Below are 16135 nucleotides of genomic sequence, written 5' to 3'. Positions count from 1 at the left end.
AGAAGATCTTTTTGGTTTACTGACAATAGCTAAGGCTAAAATAAGGAGAGTCTTGACTGTTTGCAGTCTTACATTAAACTGAATAACCAGATTTGTTTCCCTAGAAAAGATACTAAACAGAAGGCACTTGCCCAGGAGATGCATTTTAAGAGCTTAAGCCTGGAGACTTCTTAGATCAAGGAAAACACAAAAATGCACATGAAAAGTAGAAGGGGATGAAAGTAGAGCTAAACAAATTAAAAACAGGATAGACTAACACTAAATGTTCCATGGCAGTTTATGACATAAAAAGAAACTAACCGACATCCCTATAAAATTGCTTTTCCCATGTCCTGCCTCTCAGTGAAGCTTTGTCAGCCTTAGAAGACCACATCTATTAATGTTTCACCCTAGATTTAGCCAGTTGCATCAAACCAGAATAGTTTACAAACAGAAATATGTGTGGTATATTTTGAGTTCTGGTATTCACAGTTTCTAATTCAGACATGTAGTAGGGAAGGTCCAAACAAAAATATACATAAAGCAATCAGAGAGGTCTGCAGGTTTTCGGCTTTTTTACTTCATGATAAGGGTAGAATCCATTCTCATGCCCACTGGCAGTGATGCAAAATTCTCCAAACCAATTGAAGTTTAACAAATACATTCAGACAACCTGGAATCATATCTACAAGTTTTTAAAGGGAAGAAAACTTGACCCAGTGCCAAGTACTACACCATGGTAAGAACTAATATTGCTCCTCTTCTTCAATCCCTTACAGTCTGATATAAACTTCCTTATAAACCAGCAGTCAGTCACATGGCCTTTGCTTGGAGTTAGGTCTAGCCCCACAACAGTTTCTTTCCTAGCTCTGAATTTTAATATTTTTTTTTTTATGTTAAGCCAAGGGAAAATAGCTTTTGCTCACTATCATGCATCATGCATAGGCAAAAAGGCCATCACGGTCTATTAAATTAGAACACTCAGCTCAAGCACAGATGTCATGACTTATGGAGGTTTCTGAAGCTAAGCAAATGCACATCTGGCCATGTGGATTGTGCAGCATTACATTTATGATGGTTGGTATGTGGCATTCAGGTGACTGCAGGGTAGTAGTGGGCTAAAGCCAGTTCTTGGTAGAGCAATTTCCTTTTGGCATTTCATAGTTCATCTGCTAGGATAATAATAATTGTATTGGCTCTGACTGGGATGGAGTTAACTTTCTCCATGGCAGCCCTCCCAGTGCTGTGCTGGGCATTGGTGGCTGCAGAGGTGTTGATGGCACTGCAGTGTTTTGGCTCCTGCTGAGTACGATGCCTTAGGTTTTAGCTTTTATATTTTTCAGATTCTGTACTGCTTCAGTGTGTAGTAAGCCCTCTTCACAGAGCAGGTAGACAAAACAATTCCTTCTCTAGCTGGGGACCAAGGACAAATGTTCCAAATCTCAGGCCCAAGAGCATAAACAACATGGACTGAAGAGAGAAAACAAGAAGGATGGGACTTCATGGGCTAAAGCTGTAATTGGACAACTAACTGCAATATGCAAATGGAGCAGAACTTATAAAAGTGAGAGTCCCTGTGACTGGTCGTGCATTTTGTGACCATTTTGGTTCATCTTGAGCTCTTGTGCTGCCCAAGGTGTATCCACTGAGGCCTTTTTATAAATCCCTACTATATTCTTTAACTCTGTTTGGTCTCTGTTCTAGGTCTGCCTTCACAAGGCATCAAGCACCAGCACCAGCACTGTCTCCAACATTTCCCCATCAGCAGACTGGGAATGGGCAAGATCCTGGGAGGGGACGCAGCCAGGCCAGCTGCCAGCTGACCCAAACTGGTCAAAGGGATATTCCATACCATAGGATGTGTGCGGACCAATAAAAGCTGAGGAAAAGGAGGAGAAGGGGGAGCAGTCACTGTTATAATGTTTGTGCTCCAGAGAAACTGTGTCACAACCTGAAGCCCCACTTCCCAGGAAGTGATGGGACGTCACCTGATGGGAAGGAGAGAACAAATCTTTTGTTTTCCTTTGCTTCTGCACATGGCCTTGATTTTGCTTCATTAAACTGACTTTATCTTTACCCACAATTTTTCTCTATTGCACCCTGTCCTGTTGAGGTGGGGAATGATAGAATGGCTTGGTGAGCACCTGGCTTCCAGTTAAGGTCAACTCACAATTATCCTGCCATTAAAAAAAAAAAAAGGTCTACAGAGATAGGTAGAAGATAGAGTTTCCAGCTATGGAAGAAAATTGGGAAGGAAATAAGTTTTTCTTTCTAATTACAACAGACCAAGACTTTTCCTTGGAGACTAAAAGCAAAAGTGGGAGCGGAGAGCTTTCCATTTCTCTTATTTCAACAGAGACTTGTCCAGAGGATAATGAAAATAGGCACCACTCTCCAAAGATGACTCTCTCTAATGAGTGATGATATTGGTCTAAAATACAAATAGTTATTTAAATGCCTATGATGTGACTGTCTACCAGAGAGGCAGAGGTTGAGGTCAGTTTGTTTGCCAAAAGCATACACTGACCCAATGTTTGGGATAGCAGCCTGAGGCCAAACATTCTCTCAGCCCTCGTTAATTCCCTGGTAGTTCCTCTGCACCAAGTGCTCTAGGCTTGCATATTTTTTAATATTTATACAGAAAAACTTTGACAGAAAAGGTTGAGGGAAGCTGAGAGCAGCATGTTAATCAGAAGCCTTGAATCAAGGTTTCTTAACAGGTTAATGGTTGGAATATTCTGGGGTGAGTTTCTAGGGCTGGGGAAACATTTTTGACCAAAAAAGAAAAAAAGCTAGCACTTAAAAAACATAAAAAAGAAATTAGAAAAATGATCAGCAAAAAATCAACTAATCGTTTTAAAACAACCAACTTTTTTTTTTTTAAATTGCACAATGAGCTCTTCTTTTTACCTATGGTAAGTAGCAAGATCAAAGACACACACTAACTGTAGGACCTGCATTGTGGGTAACACCCCGTCAGCAAGAGACACAATACTCTGGACACAAAACCTTCTTTCACAACATTCTTAATAATGACTCATATCCTCTGGCTGTCATACACAAGAACTGAAAGCCAGGACCTTTTCCTGAATAATTAATTTCACCTGACAGCAGACACCTGGTCAGGTGAATCCTGTCTTAAAAGTGTCACTGTTCATGGGGGGCATATCCATACATTTTGAACCATGAAATGGTCCATGCAGGTGGAGGCTGAACACCCAGGAATTGTGTAGCCAAGTGCCAGGTGGTTCATGCAGAAATGTTTGAAGGGTTGCTCTTTCAAAAAACCCCAAAATTCCCTCTACAGGAAATATAAAACCATGATGTTCTCCACAGACAATGTGGGCGCTCTGTGTGATGGAATTGAAGACATCATTCCTCATCCTCCTTACCTCTGAAGAAGTGGGTTTGCAGTAGCCAGCTCCAAACACTAGATTTTCTAATGACATACTGGACTGGTCGGGTCCTGCCTCCAGGTTGCCTTTACCAAGCCATGAACCTTTCCCTGGACGAGCAAAACTACAAGGAGAAAATATGAGAGGAAAAAAGTAATCAGAGGAGCATTGTTAGAGAAGAACCATTGTTGTCCCAGCATTATTTCCTTGCTTAGAAAAGATTTATAATTTTGGTGAGTTTTGCTTTTGTTTATTTCAAGTTGCGCTGTAAATTCATGTTTTCCTTGAAAATTATCATTGTCCAGTGTGCAGTAGCTCAAGTAATGTGAATGAAGTTTGTTTTCTAGGCATTCAGGAAAGTGGTTTGACTGTTATCTTTAACTCACTCCTTTCTCTGCTGTCTTATAGATCTTTTTTCAGCATAACACCTCATCAACACAACCTTTCCATCTATCCACATGGATCACATTCTTATGCAACCTCTAATCAGCTTGCACTTTGGATGGATGCAACACCTTTCTCTCTGGCTTTAACCACATCACCCTTCCTCTTTGAGTTGTGCATGATCTCCTAATTACCAATATCTTTTCTAATTCATCCCAAACTTATAGATCGGAAGTTCTGTTGCCACTTCTCACTCTCCCATGGCATTAGCTTTCAGCACCAAAAGGATAAGACTTCAGCCAAAAAAGTACATTTCTTTTTTCTGGGTGCAATGTCATTTCACTGTTATCCAAATTCTTCCTCAAAAAACTGACAGAATGTAAGTTGTTTTATTCTCAGTGCTGACTATTGTAGTCAGTGCTCCCTTCTGGCTATATTTGTGCATTTGCTATTGAAGACCAAGAACCCATTAAGGGTGGAATAACCTGTCTAGCGTTTACTCAGCATCAAGCCCACCAGAGTATTGATGCACAGTTAGGGTTCATACTTTGGATTAATGTGAGCAGTACTTACACCCCAGTTAATGATGTGGGCTGCCTTTATATTCATTGGAGAGGAACTGGCATTTCCAGCATGAGTCATCTCTTGCTGAAGCAGTGATATCAAACAGATCAGAGGAAGCTTACCCTCCAAGTATTTAATTTTAATTGTGGACTGTAAAGAGAAGCTGGATGACTGTCTCATCAACAACTGGAGATGAGATAACCATACTGTTAGTCCCTCTGATAACACATGCTGTACACAAACTACATCAAGATTTCAAGAGGGAAAACAGTCTACTTGTGGGGAATGCAATGAGTCAAATTACCAACTGTGATCGCTAAAGTGCCAGAAGGGGTCTTAAAAAACATACAGGCAAAGGTGGAACTGAAATAATGAACTGAAGAGAAAAAGGGAAAACACATTTGCTGTTTGTACCAAGTGCAGAGGCAGTGCTGCTGGCTTTGTGCTACAGCTTCCAGACTGGGATCACCATCCACAAGTATCTGATGCCCATCCAAGCATCCCAAATCCCATTGTACCCAGGAGACCTGGGGTTCTTGAAGGAATAAAAACTTCCAGGATGGAGAGCACAAAAAACATCTTAAAAGCATAATGTGCCAGAACTAGAAGCCACAGGGAAGGGCCACTCCTGCTGCAATGCCTTTCCAATCCGAGGTCATTCCTCTATGTAGATTTATATCACATGGCCACATCTGCTCAGATATAACTAATGAACTGATATCTACACCAGCTTCAGTTTTTAAGGACAGATGAAAGTGCTGAGTGCAGTACAGAAACACACAGAAAACAGAGAATCATAGAATCACAGAACATCCTGAGATGGAAAGGATCCACAAGAATCACCAAAGTCCAACTCAACCCTGCACAGGGCAGCCCCAAGAATCACACCTGAGAGCATTGCCCAAATGCTTCTTGAACTCTGGAAAGATTTATATTAAAGATACAAGAAAAAAAAAAAAAAAAAAAAAAAAAAAAAAAAAAAAAAAAGTTAATAGCCACACAAAAGGCTATTCTGGTTCTGATGTAAAACAGTTTTACAACACTGGAAAAAGAATCTCAAGCAAAATTACAAATTGGACCAGTTTCAGAAGGTTAAACACAAATCCCCATCTTGTCTGTAGAACACAACTGCTGCTTGTTATAGATAAATACTGGCAAAAAGGTCATTCCACAAGAAGGAGGATGGGGTAGAACAAATCAGCAAATATCTATTCTTGCTTATGTATATTTTAATTTATGTGATCAAAGCAATTTCCATCTGGTTGCTTTTAAATAGCATGAAGTCTTTCCATGTATTTCCTACATGCATCATTTAAGATACAAGCAATAAATAAATAAATAAACAAAGCTGTTTCTGACAGACAAGAGCTATACACTGCTCTGAAAAATTTCAGCTGTTATTGAACAATGTTGTTTGCTGTGGTCTGCTGGAAAGGCTCAAGAAACCGAAATAAAAAATGATTGCTGTGGTATCAGAGAGAGAAGCTTAAACAAATGTTCTGTGCACATGAAAAACTCCTCATTTGAATATGAGCAAAGCTTTCAAAGGTTTAAAGGGAAAGAAGAGCACTTTTTAATGCCTTTTTTATTTATCATTGGCTTTACAGCAGAGAAAGGTTTTAAATCTTTTGTTTTTATGGAAATTGATTTCACATAGCACTGTAAAACAAAAACCTTTTTTTGGGAAACATGCCAAAACATCATCAATCTGCTGAGGGAAAGTTTAAGTGGAAGGCTTACAAACTGCTGAGTCCCTCTAATGTTGTCTGAAGTACATTATGATGGAAGAAAATTTTTATTAGCAATAACAGGTTCATTTGCTACCTGAATTATTTTTTCGCTGTATTTATTTCTTATAATTATTTCTACAAACATGCTCATTTGTGTGAAACATGAACCTTCGTTACTTATGTGTCCATTTGGACTATCTATTTAAAAGCACTGATTTAATACCAACATTTAGATCCTCATCCAGTATGATAACCTCAGCTTTTAATTGGAGTCAGGATAAAAAAGGTCAAAAGGGGTAACATGTCTGTGTGCCCAAGAGGATTAAAGTGTGTGCAGAACTATTAATATTTTCAGTAAAATGTTTTATGGGTTCTTTTTGAGCTGGCCTTTTGATGACCTTATCCATGAGACCATGAGTGGTGAGGCCCTGACACAGGTTACCAAGAGAATTTGTAGATGCCCCTTTCCTGGAAGTTTTTAAGGCCAGGTTGGATGGGGCTCTGAGCAACCTGGTCCAGTGGAAGGTGTCCCTGCCCATGGCAGGGAACGAGATGATCTTTAAGGTCCCTTCCAACGCAAACCGTTCTATAATTCTATTATTTTATACCCTTATCCTTCAAAGGAGACTCCCAGTTATTACAGCAGTCATCTGTGGACACACAGTACAGTAAACTGCCTTGAAAAGTCCATTTTTTTCCTTCGTTACAGCCTGCAAGATCCAGCAATCAAAATTTAAGACCTCTCTGACTCAAAGGTTATATTCAAGCAATTATTTCCAGCAGTCATGGTTACCTTCTATGAATTTGTGTTCACGACTTTGTGATTTATACTTTTGGCCTCTGTAACATCTTTTGGAATTAATTGCTTGTTGTAATAAGTGCTGAACTTTCTAGTTCTTTTGAACTTGCTATTGCAGAATTCAATGTGGCAACTCTAGGTTCTTGTGTAGCACAAAATATTAAATTATCATTCCCTGTTTTTTTCTCTTCTGTGGACATATTATCTTACATATAAATGAAATGACAGTTTTCTAGCATAAGAAATTTAATGGTCTTCATAAATGTTAGTTCAGATGTGTTATTGAAGCAAATCAGAACAATTACTTTAGGATAGTTTAATGGAAAACAATGCACTCTTTCAGATTCACCTGCCCAAAAAAGAAATACTTTTCTTTCATTTTTAGTTTTGTTTTGGAGTTTCAGGTCTTTTTTTTTTTTTTTTTTTTTTTTTTTTTTTTTTTTTTTTTTTTTTTTTGTAGCAGGGAAGGGTTTAGTTGCTTGGGGTTTTTTTGGTAAGTAAATTTTTTTTTTTTATGAAGAGAAGTTTTTAGCAGAATGGGGGAAAAATTAGAATCTGATTCTTGCTTGGGAAAAAAAACAACTATCTTGCACTATATGAAATTATCAAACTGTAAAAAAAAAAAAAAAAACAACCTACATATACACACAATCATCACATTTCTAATGACAAGAAATTACAATCTTGTGAGTAAAAAATGACTGGGAATTCAAGAAATGAACTTGTATCCCATTTAGGCCAGATCCTTGGAGAAATCACTTCTTTATATCTCAGTCCCTTATACATAAAATTATACTTCTTTAAAAATTGAAAATATAAGTCAGTCCCATAGAAATAGCATAACTCAGAATTAAACCCTCACAGTCCCCACTACCATGTTTTTGCATTTCAACAGTAACTGCCTTCTCCCACACATCAGGAAACTTGTAGTGACAACACTAATTTCCCTCATTGTTTTAACTCAAAACTTTAACATAGCTTTTGGGAAATTCCCACTGGCCATAGGGTATACGGGTGATCTGTTTTTTTTTTTTTTAAGAATAATCTGTGGATGTTTATGGATTGTGTCCCTCTAGACATGGTCCTCTCTTACCCAAGAAGTTTCACTAAGTTTATAATGTTCTGTAAAATGTTCTGAGCATTTTGTGTAAAACTGATAAGGTTTATTAAAATTAAATTTTAATGAAAATACATATCTCTCCTTAGATACCAAACAGAGTCAAGAGGGAATCTGCTTTGAAATCTTTAGTGATTTTGACTGCTGGAAAATGCTGGCTCATTTGTCCTGAACTTAACCTTAGTTGCTATAAAACTTGAAAGCAGATAAAGCCATGTAGTGATATTTAATTTACTTTTGAGTGGGATTTTTCTTTTTAAATTTGACTCAGAAATTGTCATGGTTTTCTTATGTGATTTCTCAGCTGGTAGCACAGGAGAATGTCATGCCAAAGTGGAGGTCTATCTTTGCAGATATGAAACAAACTACCAAATAAAAGAAAATTCAAAGGAAAAATCATCCAGTTATTATAGATGAGTTCTTAGGGGAAAATAAGACTGGAAAATAAACCAGTATTCTTCTAATATATTATGGAAGGAATATTTCTTTATTATATAAAAATCCCATCTTCTTTCTATAGATTAATTTATTTGCAAACAGTGTGGAGAGAGGAAATAAGTGAAGAACTTTAGTCCCCATATTTGTGCAGTTTCAGACACAAGCTGCCCATAGGCAGGAGTCAGCAACACTTCCAGCTGTAGGAAAATGGACCTGCATAATCTGCACCCAGATTCAAGGTACACGAGGCAGCACAGTGTGTGTGTCTTTTCGAGATGGATCAGTTTGCTTTTGAGGAACAGGAAGATGCCTGGAAGTAAACAAATTTAGGTGAGATAAAATTGCTCAAGAAGGGCTAAGATGGCCTAATTTCTCAGTGCAGTGAAGAAGAGAACTAGATCAGGGCTAGATGAGCAATCTTTAAATATGCTGTGTCCCTCTGTTCTGTTTCCTCTTCCAGAAAGAACAATGTAAAGGCACTAAAAAACTGATTATCTGTGTGTTGGTTGCTCTACCAACAAAATTTATATTAATTATATTATATTATATTATATTATATTATATTATATTATATTATTATATTATATTATATTATATTATATTATATTATATTATATTATATTATATTATATTATTTCCCCATCTCAGATTCCAACAAGATTTTTGGTTTTCAACAGTGATTTGGAGATGAGCAATTAAGAATTCAGTATTAGCAAGTAAAATCCTGAAAGCTTACTTTGTTTTTTCACATAAACTTATGGTTGGAATTGGGGAAAGGAATAGAAAGTTGAGGAGAATCCAGAAAACTGGGAAAAATAAGCCCCTTTTGTGTGTAAACAAGAGGAAACAGGTTTGTCAGCTGCCCATGGTAAAGGATCTGCTTACCTGCAGCGATTCCAAGACTGGCTTTTTAAAATTTCCTTGGTGGTTTGGGTATTTATTTTTTTTTGTGTGTTTTTATTTTTTGGGAAGCAGTGAAGAGCTGTCTAGAATTAATGAACCATGTTTCTTGTGTTTGCTTCCTGAGTCCAGTGTAAGTAAGGCACTGTGCTTGCAGCATGCATGAGACTAGGCAGACCTCTATACCACAGACTCACCACATTTTCCTTGGGAAAAAAAAACAGAAATATTTCTTGAAGTCTGAGTTATGCTGGAGCAAAGTGTCTTTCCTAACAGCTGCAGCTGGGCTAATGAGCACTGGCTGCACTTACAGCCCTGGCTAGTGACAGGGAGCTAAGGGAGAAGTCAGTGCCTCAGGCCAGAAACCAAACTCAACCATACAAATGAGAAAACTTGAGTCCAAAGTCCCCACTCCTCCTCCTCACCTTCCTCTTGCAAGTGTCTGCTCACATGTAGCATCTGGATCTTAGGTAAGAGAATGGAAGGTATTTAGGCTGTTTATGGAGGCCAGTGCCCCAGCAGGTGAGCAGTCTCAAGCTCTAACATAGTTCCCTTTTTTTGTTATCTTTTCACAGGCTCACTGTGCTCATCTCCTGTCACCCTGGGTAAAATGAGGTTGCCAGAGGCAAGCCCTCAACTTTCCAAAGAGAACTGACACTTGTGTCATATTAGGATGTGGCATCCAACTCCACCTTTCAGCACCTAAGGGTAGCTTATAAAAAAGAGGGAGAAGTTTAGCAAGGGGATGTAGAGATAGGAAAAGCGGAAATGGCTTTATACTGAAAAAGAGATTTATTTCAGATTTTTGGATGAATATTTTTTACTGTGAGGGTGGTGAGGCCCTGGCACAGGTTGCCCAGAGAAGCTGTGGCTGCTTTATCCATTGAAGTGTTCAAGGCCAGGTTGAATGGGACTTGGAGCAACCTGGGATAGTGGAAGGTGTCCCTGCTCGTGGAAGGGGAGTTGGAACTAAAATATCTTTAAGGTACCTTCCAACCCAAACCATTCTATGATTCTGTGCTAACAAAGCTGGAGATGAGTTCACTCAAAGTCTGCCTCACCACCTTCCTACTCAGCCTCTCACTTTCTCAGTAAATCCATGAAGCCATTAGCAGTTGCCATGAACTTGGACTCTATCAAAAAGCTGTGTTACACTTTTTTGAAAAGCTGAATCACAAAATTTCCATCCAGAAGCCTGGAAAGGATCCCAGACATGTGAATTTCACTCATTCTCAGGTTGGTAAAAGGTGAGGGCTTCAAAATCTCAAACCTAATGTAATATTTATTGTATAATTTGTAAGAATTTTTAACCAGGACAAACATCAATATCAAAATGTTCATTGTCAAAGAAGCAGGAGGTAATGGAGGCACCCTGGAAAGGTTTCCCCAGCAGGAGCTGTTTGTGAGTATACATTACTCTGAAGGGAAAGGCCTGAATTGGTCTTGATGGTTTTCCTCTTTAAACACAAATAACATGGAAGAACTTGAACAAGAGTATCTAATTTGCCATCAGAGCTAACAAAATATGAAAAGCTGAGTCCACAGGGCATGTATGAGCTGATAGATGTGCTTCAGGCAAAGTGGTGTTGCAGGAAAACTTCAATACAGCAGTGAATTTCAATTTTACATATTTTATGTAAATTTATGTGATTTTATTTACATTTATGTAATTTTATGTAATTTTATTTACATTTTCAGGGTAGGTCTAGAACTGTTGCAATTTTACATATGGGTCTACAGATATGTGTAGGAATAATGTGTATATACACACAGTGTATGTACCATGATGGGGCAGTTCAAGGTAGCAAATGAAACCACAGTGAAACACTGCATAGATATTTTTCCTTCATAATGTAATTCCATCCCATCCTTGGATGTGTTCAAGGCCAGCCTGGATGGGGCTTTGAACAGACTGATCTAGTGGGAGGTGTCCCTGCCCATGTCAGGAGGGCTGGAACTAACTGATCTTTAAGGTCCCTTCCAACCCAATCCATTCTTGTGATTGTATGATTTGTTGGTTTGTTGTTTTTTTTTCTCTATAACGTGACAAAAAAAAAAAGACACTATAGCTATTCAGTTTCTATTGTGTTATAAAAAAAAATCTGACGGTATACTTAATTTTTTCATGCTTCTAATAGACTCCAATGACAAATGATAAAAAGGAAAGTTCTGAGCTATGGGAAAACCAAATAAGATTTAATTGGCTGGTTTTGTTTTAGAGTGCTTGGAAGTGCCATTTATTTTACATTACTGTCCTCATCCTGATTTATGCTTGATTGTACTTGAACACATGATATAAAAACTCTTTGGGTTTGGAATATTTATCAAGAAGAAGATAAATCCTCACTATCACACGTTAAAATGATTTTATAGGCTTAAGCAAGTGAGACTGCATATTGTGTTGCCAAAAATGTTCGTTCCATCACATTAAGTAAATACCTTGTATACTTCACAAATGTCCACAAAATAGTATTTTAAAAGCTATAATAATCTGACTATGGAACAGTTGCTCATCATGTGATTTATGCCTAATAGCAGTAACAAGGCTGTGCAACCCCATTCATTAGAGGATAATACAGAACTGAAAACAGTCATTAAGCCTCTTAAGCTATTGTTCTTTTATCCTTTCCTGTAGTAGAACAATGAGCAAATTATCTGATCAAAGCTATCTGGTTAGAAGTAGTCTGCTAGAATCTAATTCACTGTTTAAAAAGTCAATACACAGAATATCAGAGATACAGCAGTTACCTGTATCACATCTGCAGAACACAGATATGTCACTCTGATCTGCTGATATGAGACATATCCCTGTCATATCTCACAGAATCATTCTGCCTTAGAATGGTTTGGTTTGGAAGGGACTTCCTTAAAGGTTATCTAATTTCAACCTTCCTGTCATGGGCAAGGATACCTTCCACTACACCAAGTTGCTCAAAGCCCCATCCAATTTGACTTTGAACAGCTTCAGGGATGGGGCATCCACAACTTCTCAATTTCTCACAACCTCAGGCTCAACCTCTTACAATCCCAATTCATTCTGTGGCATAATGTTCAAGCAATGCCTTTACACTAATGGAGAACTGAAGCAAAGAAGTATTAGGTCAAAACACAAAACCTGAAGAAAACAAACAGATTCGTCTTTCCTTTCTCACAACATGCTGTTTGCATAATACTGGACAAATTTTTGATCTCTTGGTCATTTCAGAAGAAAGAACTTGCTGGAGTTAAGGGAAGCTGAACAAATCTGAATGCTGCATTTTGCTTCAAAACCAAAGGAGTTCCCTCCCTCCCAGCCCTCTCTATCTCATATGCTGACAAGATTGGCTCTAAGTAAACTGCCATAAAGACCTTTGCTTCCCTTCACCTGCTCTAAACATTGAAGGATATTGACATCTAGACCTGTTTTACTTGAAGGAGTTCTGAATTATTTTCTTGTCATTATGAATCAGATAACATAAACCACACCTAGACCCCATGGCAGCTGCTATTATAGTGCTGCACAGTCAAACCAGATGATGCTGTAAAGGAAAATCCAGTGGAGCCTTAGCCAGCACTGACTCCTGCGTGCCTCCTCCTAACCACTTTATGAATTATGCTCATGCACAGAGGCCATGGCTAAGTCCAGCTGTCCTGAATGCTTTACAAATCATCAGAGAGGAAAAGTATAAATGCTTTTAGTTGCATTTAGAATAAAGAGGGAAAACAGCCAAGGAAAACACAATTTGCACCTTCCTCATTGCAGATGGGAAATAGAGATCAAGACTAATCCAAATTCTCTTTCCCAAAATTTTGTTATTTTTTGACCAGACCCCCAGTTTTCTTACCAAGGGAAGAGACCTGTTTCAGAGTTCAGTTCTGAACACCAATCTCCAGTCTCTCAGCCCAGGACCAAAAACATTTATTTAAATTATCCTCTATGCTTCTCCCATCCAATGAGCAAACTGTATGAGAGAACTCAGCAGAGGAAGCTCCTCTGCCTTCCCACTGACATCCTGTGCCCGTTACCTGATCAGAGGCTGGTGCAGAGCCACCAGGGACGCGTGCACCGTGACGGAGACCACGGACAGGTGGAAATAGTCAAACATGACAGGAACGTGGTGGTGCAGCCCTCTGCGGGGGTGGAAGTGCAGACACAGGGTGCGGCTGCTGATCATGGGGATGGCTGGCACGTCCCTCAGCCTGCAAGGGAAAGGGGTTGACAGGGGTCAGTAAAAGGCTGAGCTGGCACAGCCTGTAACGTGCTACAGGCAGCAGACAGAGACAGCTTGAGGTGAAACTTTATCACTCCCTAGCTTCATAAGTGTTAACATAACTGAAGAGCATCTTGTGCTGTGCTCATGCCAAACATAAATATTAATACTAATGTAGATATAATTAGCATAAATAGAAATACAAAAACATAAAGAACATATGCAGAGTTATATATGAATATACAGTATAAAAGAAGAACAGATGTGACACAATTCTGGTTTTCCCTGGTGATTGCCCTTGATGTCCAGCTATGCACTTGTTGGCACATCAAGACTAATAGCAGAAGCAAATGCATTTAGCAAACTGTTCAGTTTATTTGAGTGTTCATAGATGGGACACCACACTGCTTGTGTTCTTCTGTGTAAGAAAAATCAGCTCAGGCAATCTGTCAGAGTTAGAAGCAGTCCTGTGTCAGACACAGCTGAAAATATTCAGAGTACCTTTCCAGTTTGTTGATCTGAAAAAAAACTTTTTGGAAGAGGCCAAAATTCAAAAGAGAAATTGAAGTAACTGCAGAGAAACTGTACAAGTTGGATTAGCTTCTCTGGGTTTTGGGTTGGTTTTTTTGTTTGGGTTTTTTTTTTTTTTTCAGTAAATAGAAGACAAGACTTTAATTTAAATTTTGTTTATGACTATTCCAGAATAAACATCCTAGTGTGCAGTCAACCACATGACATCTGAGTCATCTACAGGACAGGAGACTGAGCTGTAAACCTGGAGCATGACTAAACAGATCCTCCCAATGCAAGTGAAACTTCTAAAGAGGAATTATTTTAAGGTATTAAAGACACTTCTAAAGCCAATTGTTTCCCAGAGCTCAGAAAACCTAGGAATAGATGTCTGAGTGGTACATGGTTAGCTCCAATAAACTTTTCAATGATATTTGCAGAATATCATTTTCTAAAAATCACTACTTTTGTTTATAGTAAATTACATTAATCTTTCAGGTAATAACAGAAATTAGGTGTAGGGGTTAGAGCACAATTCCATTACCTAAATGTTTCAGTTCTTTTTATTTTTGGCTGTAACTTAATGTTTGGTTTTTTTTCTCTTAAAGACCCATAAGCACTTGATTGATAGTCAAGTCCCCCCTGCCTGGAAGAACAAATTTTCTCTTTTTGTATCTTGAAAATAACAGAAACATGTTCTTGAAATTTGTTTGTGTGCTTTGTGTGTATGAACAAAATCCCATGGGGACAGTCTCAACATGAAATACAGCTCAGATTCTCTGCATCCCCTCCCACTGCCCATAAATGCTACTCAAGTCACCGGAACCCTTTTCCCTGATTCAGTGAGTCTCATAAACATCTGGGATCACACTTCCTGCTATGTCTCGGGAAGGGATGCTACTCCCACTTCACCTAAGATTACCGAATCAAATTCAGTTAGAAGAAATCAAATTCAATAGGAAGACTACTTCCTCCTAAAATGTAGAGGCTATTTTCTAAACAGAAGAAAAGTTCTTAGCATGTTCATAACTCCTGTCTTCAGCCAGAAAATACTTCATTGCCTCCTGAGATAACTGCATTCCTGAGTCACAGACCCTGACCACATGGAAGTCAATGATGATATTCCCTTTAACAGCAGCAGAGATAGACCAGCACTTAAAACCTTTGAGAAACTTACACTTCAAGGAGAAAAAAATGTTCTCCCTTTAAGCAGGAATATGAGATACACACTTCAAATACAGAGAGAAGAAACAGGAAAACTTCAACTCTAAGGCAAATCAACTCTAAGGCTTCATCAAAGCTCTCCTTTTTTTAAAAGGACTCATTTCATCAAAGTAATTTTCCAGTTGAAGATACCCTCACATTACCAACTGAGCTTTAAACCAGCACTTACAGTTGGTCGCTATCAGTAAAGTGCAGGTCCAGCTTGAGCTGAAAATCTGCCTCATTCAATGCATCTTCCACCTGCAAAAAGAGAGAGACAAGGTTACCTTTGTAAGCGGGCACCTACAACACACAAGGCAAAGGTGGGTGGGTTTGTCTGATAAGAGCAAAGGCAAAACCACCCAGCAACAGCAGCATGACAGCACAGAGGCAGAACGAAGCAAATGTGACAGTGAGTCAAGGTAATTGCTGAAGGAGTCAGAGGGAACCAGAGCAGTCAGAGATGTTATCTGCCACTGGATGCCATGGCATGTCAAAAAAATCACTCCAGACAAGAGGAAGCAGAGAGCACCAAGCTCTGCATTTGTTGGATCCTTGCTCTTGCACACCAAGAGCCAGAAGAGCATTTCTGAGGCTGCTCTCCCTCACTGAGTGAGCCTTTATTTGGGTTATCTTATCAGAAAGACAGCAAGGACCAGGTTTTCCTGGATGAGAAACAGCCACAAACCATGTGGTTACCTACCTGTAACTAATAGAAATTTCAAAGTTTACAGCTTAAAACATTCAGAAATAGCTCAAATAATCCAGGAAATTTCTGATCACTCATCATTGATCTTTGAGTTTACGTCTCAGCAAATCAAGGCTTTCCTGCCCCATGGCCACTCTTTCAGGCCCTTAGCAGATTCATGGAGGTAGTTTGTGATTCTCATGTAGACCATTTCCTTTCCAGAACTCAAAGGCCTTGG

The 16135-nt window shown here is 38.8% G+C and overlaps 1 protein-coding gene across 16 annotated transcripts in view; it reads right to left on the bottom strand.

The window, feature by feature from the left end:
* Positions 1 to 16135, bottom strand: part of FAM135B (family with sequence similarity 135 member B) — a 203376-nt gene that overhangs the window by 60903 nt on the left and 126338 nt on the right. For all 16 annotated transcript variants that reach the window (XR_010996026.1, XR_010996028.1, XR_010996047.1 and 13 more), the window contains 3 exons: positions 15400 to 15470; positions 13312 to 13485; positions 3372 to 3498 (listed from right to left, as the gene is read on the bottom strand). Coding sequence is in view for 13 of the 16 variants with exons in the window: in XM_068180360.1 (XP_068036461.1) it covers positions 3372 to 3498; positions 13312 to 13485; positions 15400 to 15470 (372 nt within the window). In the remaining 3 variants the exon portion in view is untranslated. The remainder of the gene's footprint in view (positions 1 to 3371; positions 3499 to 13311; positions 13486 to 15399; positions 15471 to 16135) is intronic.

The sequence above is a fragment of the Anomalospiza imberbis genome, chromosome 1 (assembly GCF_031753505.1).
Source record: "Anomalospiza imberbis isolate Cuckoo-Finch-1a 21T00152 chromosome 1, ASM3175350v1, whole genome shotgun sequence".
In the NCBI taxonomy this organism is placed as follows: domain Eukaryota; kingdom Metazoa; phylum Chordata; class Aves; order Passeriformes; family Viduidae; genus Anomalospiza; species Anomalospiza imberbis.
Note: the sequence above shows the minus strand (reverse complement) of the source record. Positions and strands in the feature narration are given on the sequence as shown.